This window comes from Cricetulus griseus, chromosome 3 (genome assembly GCF_003668045.3).
Source record: "Cricetulus griseus strain 17A/GY chromosome 3, alternate assembly CriGri-PICRH-1.0, whole genome shotgun sequence".
NCBI lineage: Eukaryota > Metazoa > Chordata > Mammalia > Rodentia > Cricetidae > Cricetulus > Cricetulus griseus.
This window is the reverse complement of record NC_048596.1, coordinates 36,246,679-36,260,328: the sequence shown is the minus strand read 5'-3', so window position 1 is coordinate 36,260,328 and position 13,650 is coordinate 36,246,679. Positions and strand designations below refer to the sequence as shown.

General features: G+C 42.4%; 1 protein-coding gene across 2 annotated transcripts in view; it reads left to right on the top strand.

The window, feature by feature from the left end:
- Dock8 (dedicator of cytokinesis 8) overlaps nt 1-13,650 on the top strand; it is a 197,814-nt gene that overhangs the window by 32,598 nt on the left and 151,566 nt on the right. For both annotated transcript variants that reach the window (XM_027406492.2, XM_027406491.2), the window contains exon 2: nt 13,049-13,151. In XM_027406492.2, the coding sequence (XP_027262293.1) occupies nt 13,049-13,151 (103 nt within the window). The remainder of the gene's footprint in view (nt 1-13,048; nt 13,152-13,650) is intronic.

Genomic DNA, 13,650 nt, shown 5'->3' with positions numbered 1-13,650 from the left:
TCTCTGTCTCCCCAGCTCTGGGAATATAGGCACAGGCTAGTATGACTGGCTTTTTAGGAGGGTGCTGGGATCTGAACTAAGGTCCTCATGCTTGCATGGCAAGCACTTTAACCAATGTTATTGCCCCAGCCCTGCCCTTTTCTCTTTAATGCTTTCCCATGCTTCAGGAACAAGAGTTACTTACCTGGAACCCCATCCCCTAATTCCCAAATTTATCCAAGTGCTGCTATTTTGAAGAAAAACATTTAAAGGACTTAAAGGGGAGGAAAGTTATTTAAGAAACAGGGCCACTCCACTAGGGATATTTCCAGAGATCTACAAGGATGACACCAACTGGCAATCTAAGCAATAGTAGAGAGGCTACCTTAAATACCCTTCCTCAATAATGAGATTGATGACTACCTTATATGCCATCCTAGAGCCTTCCTCCAGTGGTTGATGGAAGCAGAGGCAGACACCCACAGCTACATACTGAACTGAGCTCCTGGAACCCAATTGTAGAGAGCAAAGAGGTCAGGACCAGGCTGGAGAAACCTACAGAAACAGCTGACCTGAACAAGGGGGAGCTCTGGGATCCCAGACCGATTACTGAGAGGCCAGCATGGGACTGATCCAGACCTCTTGAACGTGGGTGTCAGTGAGGAGGCCTCAACAATCTATGGGGCCTCAGGTAGTAGACCAGTCTTTATCTCTGGCACACAAATGGACTTTGGGAGTCCATTCCACATGGAAGGATGCTCTCTCAGTCTGGACACATGGAGGAGGGCCTAGGCACTGCCTGGAATGATATGACAGACTTTGGACATCCCCCATGGAGGGCCTTACCCTCCCTGGGGAGCAGAGGGGGGATGGGGTGAGGGCTTGGGGGGGGCGTTGGTTAGGGCAGGGGAGGAGGGGAGGAAGAGGGATCTGGGATTGACATGTGAAGCAAGCTTGTGACTAATTTTAAAAAAGAAACAAACAAACAAACAAAACAAAACAAACAAACAAAAAAACAGGGCCACTCAAGAGGCAGAGTTAATAGTTGGAGTATTCTCAGGGAAGTTTCATGAGGCTTGGAGGTCAGCAGCATCTGAGGCAACAGAAAAATCAAGTCAGAACAAAACCAGGGCTGTCCAGCGAAAGGTCACCAGCAGTTTTACCTAGAGCAGTTATTGCAGAACATTGAATCATAGACACACAGAGAGAGACAGGTGTGGAGAGAGAGAGAGAGAGAGAGAGAGAGAGAGAGAGAGAGAGAGAGAGAGAGAGAGAGAGAGGGTCAAAGCCTGCTTGCCAGGGGAAGTGGGTAATGCTGGACTTTGAGGCAGACTGCCTGAGAAGTGTGAAGGAAGGGGCAGGGGCCATAGGATGCAGAGGGGAGCCTGGGGATGGAGAGTGTGTCAACATAAGATATGAAACATGGGGTCTGGAGCAATCTTGAGTAAGGGCTTGAACGAAATGTCTGTCCTAGGTACCTCCTCTGCCTGCCTTTGGCCACATTCCAGGAGAAGCATTTACTGCATTAGTAGATTTTGGAACCCTGAGGGTTCACTGAATTTCCCAGCGTTGGACATTTATCCATAGCTGAAACAATAGGAGACAAGGTTGTGCACACAGAGAACATCAGGGCTTCTGAAAAAGGAATCTTCTGGAATTCTCTTTTAAGCCGGTTCCCATTGCTGGCATGGGTGTTTGCATTACCCGTGGAGTATATTGCACAGTTACTTACCCATGAAGGATTAATGATACTGAAACTGGGTTCAAAGTCTTAGAAGCAGGCCAAACCAGTTCTTTTCGAGGGTCGGGGTAAAGTTGAATATCTTTCTTTGGGAAAGCCTTCACATGCCTAGCTCTCTGCCACTAATCTTCTGGGGGAGGAAAATACCAGAAACGCAGCTTCTGTGACAGGCTTCTCTGCAGTGTTGCTGTGATGGATTTTTCCAGTAGGGCTGTCTTCTGCTACCTTTCTCCAACTACCTGTAAAGCCTTGTGCAAGTTTCATAACCTTTCTTGGCCTCAGTTTCCTAATTTGCAGAGCTTAATTTCAACCCTGTCTGGTAGATGCAAAGGTTAATGAGCTCATTAAAACATCCAGTTAGGCTGTAAGTACTCTAAATTATTACTGATATTCTTTTAGAAATAGCATTTTTTTGTTTTTCAAATTAAAATATAATTATTTTGGCTGCATGGTGGTGGTGGAGCATGCCTTTAGTTCCAGCACTCGGGAGGATCTTTGTAAGCATGAGGCCAGCCTGGTCTACAAAGCTACACAGAGAAACCCTGTCTCAAAAAACAAACAAACAAACAAAACAATTTATGTCATTCCCCTCTCAAACCCCTCTTTGTACCCACTTTGCTCTTTCTCAAATTCATGGCCTTTTTCTTTAATTGATGTTACATATATTATATATAAATATGTATTATTTATATATTTCCTAGGTATATGAATACAATTTTCTAAGTCCGTATCACACACACACACACACACACACACACACACACACCCCTTGGGAAGAAGACTATCCCACTCCCAGCTTTCCTTAGTTATCTGTAGTTCCTTATTTGTGACTATTATTTTTATTGTAATAGTGGGGACCGTGCTAGGCTCTTCCAGTTTATAAGAATAACAAATAATTTCATTACTCAGATTAAGGTACACTTGAAAGTAAGGAGGGCACTTAGCCAGCCCATGATCTGCAGTCGTGGGGTCATTCTTACAGCTTGACAGTTTGGGAACTTGTGGTTACTGTTCCTCTCTTCTCCTTGCTGGCCCCACTGTGGCCATTTACCTCAGGACCCTTCTCTCACTGACAGTTCCCCTGGCCTTACAGCCTATGCCTGCTGAGGCCTTTCCATGTCTCTAGGCCTCTTCCCTTTGTCATGTGCTTAGCTGCACCAACTCTTTTGCTCTAGATGACCTAGCTGGTAGTTGACAAAGCAGGATTTGAACCACAGGTGTCATTCCTCTCAAAGATAAGTGGTTTGTCAGTTATTGTGATGATGTTGGTGATCATTTCTTGTTGGATTCACTAATTTTACTGAAACACCACGCAGACTTCCTTACATAAAATTATACAAGCTTTGTGACTTACAGGGTGGTAGCCTGTGTGCACATAAAGTACTATTACTTCCTAATCTAGAAGAAAACAAAGATATGAGCAAAGTTGGTTCTAGGGTGTTTCACAGTGCCAAGAACTTTATTCTGTCCTTGAGACAGGGGCTTAACTCAGAATATATTTTTCCCCCTTAGACTAGTTTTGAAAGTTGAATTCACCCTTTTTATTCTGCATTCCTTTTGGTAGTGAACTGCACTCCATTTCCCACCATTTTTCTTTAGGGCCTGTTGTCTTCCTCAGCTTCTTCAATGCCAGGGGATGGCCTCAGCTTGATTTCCTCAGTGTTCCCATATGATGCAAATCAGAGGTAGTGACCTGCCAGTGTCACTGAGCTTAGTATCTGTATTATCCTCTCGTGTAATTGGTCACTGAACACTCATATATGCATCACGGTGGTAGGAATTTCAGTGCGGCAGGTTACGGTTGGTTGAGATTTCTTTTTCTCGTATGTCACGGCGCATAGATCCTGTGTGTTTGGATCATTATAGCAGCCTTCTTTAGGAAAGAACCGCCCTCTCTGAGCATTAGAACTAAGTTTCCTCTCAGCTCTGAAGCAGGAAGGAGAGCTTTCTTAAGACCCTCAAAGTTATGTTACTGTAAGAGACTGACAAAACTGGAAGCAGGGCCAGCTCCATGCTGTCTTGTGGGGGAATGCCTTGCCCTTGACTAAAGAGACATCACAGGAAGTGCTGCTCTACAGGTATTGCCTTGGTGCCCTCCCCCTGGTTTTAGATGTTCCTTTTCTAAGATTTCATTTTGGTTAATTAACGTGGGTTAATGTCACCTTAGCATGCTTCATGCACAGTCACCTGGTGCAAAGGCACCTGGACCGCCTCAGGGCTCACAACCACATGCTTACTCCCCAGGAATAAGAATGTCACCAAGGTCTTGAAATGTTTTCAGATGAAAAGTATGCTAGAGGTATAGGAAGTTAAAGCTAAGTATGTTCCCTTCATTAAAGGTTGAAAAGCAATTCTATCTTTTGGAGTGTAGTTTTCTTTTGTTTAATTTTGGGTAACTGCATAGGAGATCAGTTTAATAAGAACCATAAAATAGAGAAGAATAGCCATAATGAAATAATAAGAACCAGGCAGAGTTGCAGGCTCTTGGTGGATATACTGTTGACTAACAAAGAATACAGATAGCAAGATCTCACAGAGGTGCAATTCCAGTCCATAATTTGTTATGGATTGAGACCATCCTTCTGGGCCCTCGTGGGTTTTGCAGGGCATTTGAGGACACAAAATGAACCCAGTTCTTCCTAAACAATTGCTGGTCAGTGTGTCAGGTTTAGCTGAGCCGTGCTTTCCGAAGGGAACCCTATAATTAGTCAACATGTACAGTCCAGTTCATTCACTGTGTGAACAATATGACCTTTCTTTGATTTCCCCCTTTTTTTCTTTCCTTACTTTTAAAATGTTTTTATTCTTTGAAAATCTCATACATTGTGTTTGATTATATTCATCTCCTTCCCCCAACTCCATACCATCGACTTTATATCTCTTTCGTGTCCTCTCTCTCTCTCTCTCTCTCTCTCTCTCTCTCTCTCTCTCTCTCTCTCTCGTCTGTCTGTTTCTGTTCTCACCTCTCCACTGATCTAGTCCAGGTTGTGTTGGAGGCTTCTTGGAGTATAGACAATGTATCGGATGTCACTCACTGAAGGGAACTGACTTCCCTCTTCCAGCAGTAACCAGATGTCAGCAGTTCCTCAGCTAGGAGTGGGCTTCGTGCCCCCTCCCTTCCTCCACACTGGGATTTTGGCTGGCTTGCTCTGGTTAAGGTCTTGTGCGCGCTGTCACAGTCTCTGTAAGTTCATATGTGCATCTGCCCTATTTCTGGAAAACACTAATTCCTTGAAGTCATTCACCACTGCTGGCTCTTAAAATGTTTCTGTCCCCTCGTCCATATAGATCCCTGAGTCTTGAGGGGAGCACTCTAATACAGACACCCCATCTAGGGTTGAGCATTTTTTTCTGTGCTCATTTTGCATTATTTAAGAAAAACTTACAAATGCCACAATAATGTCAGCAAGAAACAAAGTTAAGAAAGTAAACAGTTGACTACATTGTGTGAGGAAGTTAGGAGAACATGGAGGACAGCGTTCTGTGTTCACTGGCTTCAGTTCCATTGTGTTTGCCATATATTTTCATGGTGACAATTATTCCCTGTTTTTTTAAACTGAAATTTTATTTTATTTTGAGATTATAATATAATTATATCATTTCTCCCTTCTCCTTTCCCCTCCACACCCTCCCATGTACCCCTCCTTGCTCTCTTTCAAATTCATGCCTTTTTCATCAATTATTCTTACATAAATATGTGTATATGTATAAGCGTATTTATTCATAAATATATAAGTATAACTTGCTATGGCTGAGAATTTTGAAGTCTCATTTTCTGCTCATTCACTAGCTGTAGTTTTCTGTTACTGTCTATTGCAAAAAGCTTCTCTGATGAGGCTGAGTCAATGAGTATAGTTGTAAGACATTAGGAGTTGTCCACTTAGCAGAATAGAAATAGTATGTTGTACTCTAGGCCCATGCCCTATCTAGCCAAGTTCTTGGCCTCATTGACTGTGTCTGGAGTGAGTTTTATTTTATAGAACAGGCCTTAAATCCAATTTTGAAAAGTTATTGGCTACTACCCTAACATTCGTGTCACTATTGCACTAGTAGTATTGTGCTTGCTAGGCAGGTCATTATTGTAGCTCCCAAGATTCATAGCTGGGTGAGACTCATGATTCATTTTCTGCTTTGTATGCATGGCATCTTCTAACATTATGAATGGTAAGCCAACAGGGATGAAGCTTCCAAATGAGTACCAGGTAGATTTCTTTATGTTCTATGACTCAAGTATGCAGTATCTTCAACAACAGAGTCTTATTGTCAAGTTCTGGATGGCAATAAAGAGGACTGGAAATAACTTGTAATATTTGGGAGAGGAGGGTCTATCGGATGCCATTGACTAACAGCTAAAAAAGATATTACCCACTCATGGTACTGGGGTTTTTACTTGGTAGCATGTAATGTGTTATTTGTTCTACCATTATGGAGTATCTCTATTTAAATTACCATACTAAGTTTTCATGTGGTATTTTCAAAAGGCTTTTTGTTTTAGGTGTTCCTCCCCATCCCCATGCCCTGCCCTCCTATCCCTCACCCCATTAAAATCCTTCCTATTCTAAAGTACCTTGAAGAATTTATTTGCATAGTTTAAGGAATAAAACATTTACTTCTAAGGGCATCTCAGGGACTTGACCTTACTTAATTATGGATCTAACCTTTCCCTGCTTTGGGATGATGAGGAATTACACACAAAACCAAATGAGTTTGAGTTCTGCTTATGTCTGAGTGAGAAACAAGTATGCCTTATTCCCTGAGATTTGAGGTTGGCTTAATGGTGAGGTAGGTTTCTAAGCAAGGCTTTCTGAGGGCACTGAATCCACAGTCTTTACCTCTTCTCTAAATGCACTTAGCTGCAGGGCACCTGAACCCCTGCAGATGTTAAAATGCCTGTTCTAGCTGTGCTCAGACCATGAATCACAATCCCTGGAGAGGAGCCCAGACATCTTCCTTGCTGAACAGCTCCCTAGCTACAGTTTAAGGACCACTGCTGAGGAGAGAAGGATTCTAGGATAGACTGCAAAGTGGATATCTAAAGTTTGCTAATTAGCTTGTTGATACAGTCTTGGTTTGAGTTCTGGGGAGTTTGTATCTAAGTTCTGTTGTCTCAATTGTAAAAGGAAAGTGTCCTATATGTTCCCAACTATAAGCATCTTGCATAATTATCCAGGAGTCTCACAGAACAGCTTCAGGTCATCCTTATGACTATGAGATTTTGTTGAATGTTTTGAATTTAAGATGGATAATAAGCAGTGGATTAATAAAAATAGAAGAAAAGCAATTTCTTTATGTATAATCCTCATACTTGCCAATGTCTCCTAAAAGGGTCCATTTAATTTTACTACTTTGGTTTTCTAAGCACTTATCACTTCTAAGTACTAAAAGTAATTTATGCCTACTAGTCTAAATTTTGCTGTTTTTTTTTTAAAAAAAATAAGTGTGGCATTATTCCGATATTACACATGGAGAAAAAGCCTGCATAAAATGCCACTTTCCAAAAGCTTTCACAAAGTTGTGTGTTTTTTTAAGCCAGGATTCTGGGCTTAAAATAACTTCTTGGTCCATAACTCAGACCTTACAACTTCACCAAAACAAACATAACTGGCATCTTAAATAGCTATTTCATGCACAGACTGTATTTCCATTTATTGGGCTATTGAAGGGGTTAGTGTATTATACTAACACAACCAACACTTTAGTAGCAGTGAGTAAAGAGCCTACCCTATTGAGGACAGAGTTAGGGCTTTTGCATGATGTAGGGGGCAGAATAATAAGGCTCTTTGCCCAGAATGATAGAATATTTGCACCAATGATAATGACATAGTTGCTCTTGGAAGCTGTTGATGGAAAATGAGCCCTTGCTTTTGGAAAAAGGGTGAATATATCGCTAAGTTAGTTTAAGTGTTCCCTGAGAGAGGAAGACTTGGAGCCTTGGGCCAAGTGCTTGATACCTTAGGAAGAGTGCAGCTTCTTGGTTCCCATCATTTAAGCTAAAATAAGTTTTTGAGAAAAGATGGAGTTGTTTAGGGACTAGGTCAGACAAAGATGGGGAAAGTGGTTCTTTTTTGAAATTTCCCCCAAGCCTCCATAAGTACTCTGGATAAGGCTGTTCCTTGTTTTAAAAATCTTTCCTGCCTCTCTGGCTGCTGGGCATCGCAGCCTTTAGTGAAACAGTGTCCTTTAGACATGAAAGTCAGAAAGAAGCCTTTGAGGCTGTGTAACCGGTTTCGTAGTGCAGCTGCTGGTGTTTGCTATGATCCTGATTGTTCTACTCGGAGATTCTCACCATGTTTGCCAGTTAGCACCGGAAAGGAGCCCAGAGATCACATAGCCTAGCCCCTCCAGTTGACATGTAATAGAAGTACGGCCCAGCCTCATTAGCCAATGTGCTTGAACCCAGACATAAGGCAGACAGCATTCCTCAGGCCTGTGTCCTTGGGTTCCCACTCCACTCTATTCTTCCAGATGCACACATTGCATGAAGAAGGCTCAGCAGGGTGGTTAAAAATGCTTGAAATAGCCGGGCGTTGGCGGTGCACGCCTTTAATCCCAGCTCTCGGGAGGCAGAGGCAGGCAGTACTCTGTAAGTTCGAAGCTACACAGAGAAACCCTGTCTCGAAAAAAAAAAAAATGCTTGAAATAGGAAGGAGGAAACCTGATGTCTAATGGTCTGACTACACTCTTTTCCTCTCCATCTGGGTTCCTCCTTCTAATGGTTTTATTCCAAAAACTGTCTCAAAAGCTCCTTCACTTCAGATGTTTCCGAGGCATTCCTGGGCTGAATTATGACTCCCTATTGTCTATTCACAAGCAACCACGCACATTTCCCCATTATATTTATTATGCTGTAATTAACCCATGGTCCATCTGTCCACCTCTCACTACCCATTGAATTAGGATCCCTAGGAGGATGAATGTATCAACTCCAATCTCCATCGCTTTGGCTGAGGACCTGGTGCTTAGCAGTGTTTGATGAGCAAATGGTGAGCCAGTCATTTTCTTATGCAGTTTCAGGAAATACTTGGCCTTTGTGGTTGTAAAAACCACTCAGGATTGCCATTTTTCAGGCTGTACCGTAAGAGTTGGTTCAGAACAGGGCAATCAAAGGCATCAACACATTATTAGGTTGGTACAAATAGTCTAGCCACTGTGCTTTGGTAAGCTGTGTTCTGCAGTTAGCTTATGAGGTCTTGGTCTCAAATGTCTGTCATGGTCATCATTAATCTGAATGAAAACACAGAGTTTCTCTCCCTATCCACTACCACCAGTCTCTCTTCATCATGTGGGTGACATGTTAAACAAATTCCAAGGCTCACGTCCAGCTAACTTGAAGAAAAGAGAAGATTCTAGCATTAAGCCGCATAAGTTCCTTAGGAGGAGGTTGACTTAACTCACTACAGGATTGCCACCATGATAAAGTCTGGAATCCTGAAACCTATCTTGGACAGGTCAGACTTGATCTGAGAATCAGGGCAGAGGCAAATGCCCCTATACCCACCATGACTGCAGAGCCGATCTCTCACCCCAGTTTACCTGTGTGAGCAGAGTCCTTTAAGCTAGGCCCAAGCAGAAGTGAGGGCTGATTTGGCCAGCAGGACACTGAACAGTCATTTGAGACTGAAGTTTCAAATCAGTAAATGTAATCGCTGATAAGTATGCAAGTTCTTAAAATCCAATGGAACATGCCTTGCCCGTATGAGAATTTTTTTAGACATGAACTTTATATCAGATAAAAATCTGAATGAGGTAGAGAACCAAGTTCTCTTACTGTGATTATTAAGGAGATTGCTGGCCCATTGAAATATTTCCATTTTGTGTTGGCGGTTATTCATCAACTTGATGGAAATGAGGGTCACATGAGAAGAGGGAACCGCAAATGATGAATTTCCTATGTAAGATTGGCCTGTGGGCAAGTGTGTGGGGGCATTTTCTTTGATTAATGATTGACCAGGAAGGCCCAGACTATGGTGGGTGATGCCACACCCAGGCAGGTGGTCTCTGATTATATGAGAAAGCCAAGTAAGCAGGCCATGGAGAGCAAGCCCTTTTCTGTTTTCTTCCATGATCTCTGCCTCAAACTGCTGCCTTGAGTTCCTGCCCTGACTTCCCTCATTGATGGACTGTGACATGAAAGTATAAGACTTCTTTCTACAAGTTCATTCTGGTCCATGTTTTATCACAGCATCAGAAAGTAACGAGTACACGCATACAGAGAGACTTATGATGACTCAACTTACATTTGATGCTGATGCTCTACAGGATGCTGATATGTTGTTAAACAGTGGTATTTGGTCTCTTAAGGATATTTAACACAATAATTTGGGAGGGCATTGACTCCAGTGTCTTGAGTATGCTAGGTAAGCACTCTGCATAAAACTGTATCCCTAACGCCTCTTATTTCTTAATTTTTAGTCAGGACTGGTCTTGAATTTAAAATTCTATTGCCGTGGCTTCATGAGTAGCTGTGGTTAGAGGCATGTTGTCTAGTATTCCCAGTTCAGAAAGACCACCATGTCTTTGATGAGAAAGGTGCCGGGACAACTCTGAAACAATGGCATGCTATTTCAGAAGTTTTGGGGAGGAACTGAAGGCAGAAGTTTCTGGAAAACTTTGTATTGTCTGTAAAAGGTCAGTGAGAAGGTTCAAAAAGGTCAGATGAGGGCCTTTGCTTGTTGTCTGGGCTCTGCTGTGACTATAGTCAGTGTCTAAATGTGTAGATGGATGGCTTCTGTGTTGCTTTGAGTTCCTTCACTGCTGGGCACATGCTATATTATTATTTATTTGAGGTAGCCTTGGTTTGGGACTATCTAGTTTTTTAAATTGGTGACGTTCAAATTTCTGATTAAAATCAGTTTCACTAAACATGTGGGGACAAAACCCAAACTTCCCCCATTTTTAGTTGCCACCCTAGACAAGGCAATTTCTTCATTCACCCTTATTATGTACTGACACTTGGAACTTTTATCTAGATCTACCACAGTTTAGATACAGCATCTATACCTCACATGTATTTAAAGTGCACAGTCTAGTAACTCGTAATATAGTCATAATTACTAATCTACCAACAGAATTTAGAACATTTCCATCAGTTCAAAAAGAAACTCTGCTCAGAGCCACTTTCCATTACTCTTTAACCCCATTCACCCTTATCAACCACTCATCTACTTTCTGATCTGTACATTTTACTATTCTGGGAATTTTACATCCCCTTAGGATGATGCTGTTGGGATTCTCCCATGTATTACTGTATATATCAGTACTTAGTTCCTTTCTTTGCTGAGTAATATTCCATTTATGATAGACCACTTTTTGTGCATCCTTCAGCCACTGGATATTTGTGTTGTTTCCACCTTTGAACTCTTAAGAACAATGGTGGGGTGTTTATTTGTTTTGAGACAGGGTTTCTCTTTGTAGTCTTGGCTGTCCTAGAACTCACCCTATAGACGCTGCTGGCCTCAAATTTAGAGGTCTACCTGCCTCTGCCTCCTGAGTATTGGGATTAAAGGCATGGACCACCACTGCCAACTAGTTGTTGTATATCCTGTGTATAATACTGTTGTGAATGTTGGCATTTAAATTTTCTGTTTTCATTTCTCATGGTGGTATAGCTACTGTTGGGATTTTGGTATATATAGAAAATACACGCTAAACTTCCTGAGAAACTGCCAGATTGTTTCAGAGAGAACTGTACCATTCATGTCCTTACCAATGGTGTGTGTGTGTGCGTGTGCATGTGCGTGTGCATGTGTGTGTGTGTGTGTGTGTGTGTGTGTGTGTGAGAGAGAGAGAGAGAGAGACAGAGAGAGACAGAGAGAGAGACAGACACAGAGAGACACACACACACACACAGAGAGAGAGAGAGAGAGAGAGAGAGAGAGAGAGAGAGAGAGAGAGAGAGAGATTCTCTATCATCTAGCATCACTTGTGACTGACAGTCCAGTGCTCTGTTCTGGTCATCCTCATGGTTGTGAAGAGACATATCATTATGGTTTGCTTTACATTTCTCTGATGACTCATAGACTATAATAGACTATTCACCCCTACACAGTGTTTTCCTTTACTATTCAAATGTTAAGTAAAAACAATGCTCTAGGAAATTAGGGGCACAGTTCATACTCCTGCTGTCCCTTTCTGTGGCATTCCATATTTCACCAGGCCCTGGTACAAGGGCCAGCAGGAGCATGAATGCATGCCATGCACTTATTTCTTCCTCATGCTGAGTCCTAGGAAGGTGACCTGATGGGCCCACCTTGGTTTATGTGTATACCACTTGGTCCATATTGCTTCCTAAGCAGTGCACAGATGAGTAGGGAATATTGAAAGATAACAGGGTGCTTTTGTCGGGGGAGAAGTGATGACCACATTTAGCAATCTCCTGCCCATCTCTGTGCTTCACATGGAAGGCTGGGGCACAATGATGATGCCCTGTACATTGTCATGATGGAAATATAAGTTTTATTTTATTTTATTTTTTATATCTCTATAGTACACAGAAGCATTGTGTTTTAAATATACAACCTATTTGATCCTTAGTAATTTATTAGTTTCTAGTTGTATCCATTAATGATTCTGATTTCATATGTTTTGACCTGATTTGCTATGAGTACATTTTTTGGGAACTTGTCTGAGAAGTCAGCTACCATCAAATGACATGATGAGAAAATGTCTGTGAGCTCCAGTAACCTAGCAAATGAGTGTCCTCCATGTCATTGTTCAGGGTTTGGGCCCACAGGTATGAACAGATGATGAAGAGCAGCTTTCTCTCATGTAAACAGTTCCAAGTCACCAGGGCTGTGAGCTAATGAAGCCATGCCAATGTAGATGTGCAGGGGGGCGCTGTAGTGGAAGCTGTTGGAGAAACAATGCTGGGGATTCTGGGTCTCACTGAAGGTGCTTGCAAGGAAGTGGCTGTTTTCATCCAATAGTCTCTAATGCACACTGCTTTAGTATCAGCCAAGGCAAAGGCCGCAGCTGCTTGCATGGAAAGTGGCAGGGTTAAAATGGCAGATGAGAATAGCCAGAAGCTAGACATGCTCACACAGAGGCAGATCCTCTGGAAGGCCAGGAGCCAGAAGCTTAGGTTATTTATACTGCACCTCAGGGCCTTTCTGCCTTCAGTCTTCAAACAGAGGCTGGTGGCCCTGATTGCAGGTATTCTGGCCCCTGTGAATTGCTGTAGGGTACATTTAGCACCCAAAAAACACAGCATCCACTAACAAACTGCTATGTGTACTTTGGTCACAATGCAAAGATTGCATTGTCATTTTTGCAGGTCTTTTTTTTTTTTTAAAAAAAATAATAATTTAGATTTTTCTATTTTAATTCAAGGTATTCATCATCGGAAATAAGAAAGCAGTTTACACTCCCACCCAACCTCGGACAGTACCACCGGCACAGCATTAGTGCATCCGGCTTCCCCACCCTTCAGCTAGTAAGTATGTGTGACAGATTTTGACCAGTGGTCAGGGGCAGAAGCGCCCAGCATCCAAACTCCCGCCCCCAACTAGCCTTAGCTCATTTTTTACCCAGCATTCTCTGCCCATCGCTCTTTGACTCTGCCTGCCTCTAGACATCAGACATCAGACATCTCCCTTTGCCAAACAGGATGTGCGTAGAATGACACAGCCCAAGACTGTGGCTCTGATGTTCTCTACTTAGGGGACTTTTAGGCTACTCAAACCCATCCCAATCATAGCTCATATAGCATGCTTTTGTTGGAAATACTTAATTGACAGACCTCAAAAGCCCAAGTTACACATCTTTCTTAAGAAATAATTTTCTTGGAAGTGAAATTTGCATACTATGAAATTTATCAATGTTAGGATCATGGTTAGGTGAATCTGGGCATTTTATTAGTCATTTAACCTCTACTCGCTCAAGGTCTAGAGCATTCCCCCCATCACCCTTTTGCATCCCCTTGAGCCCATCCC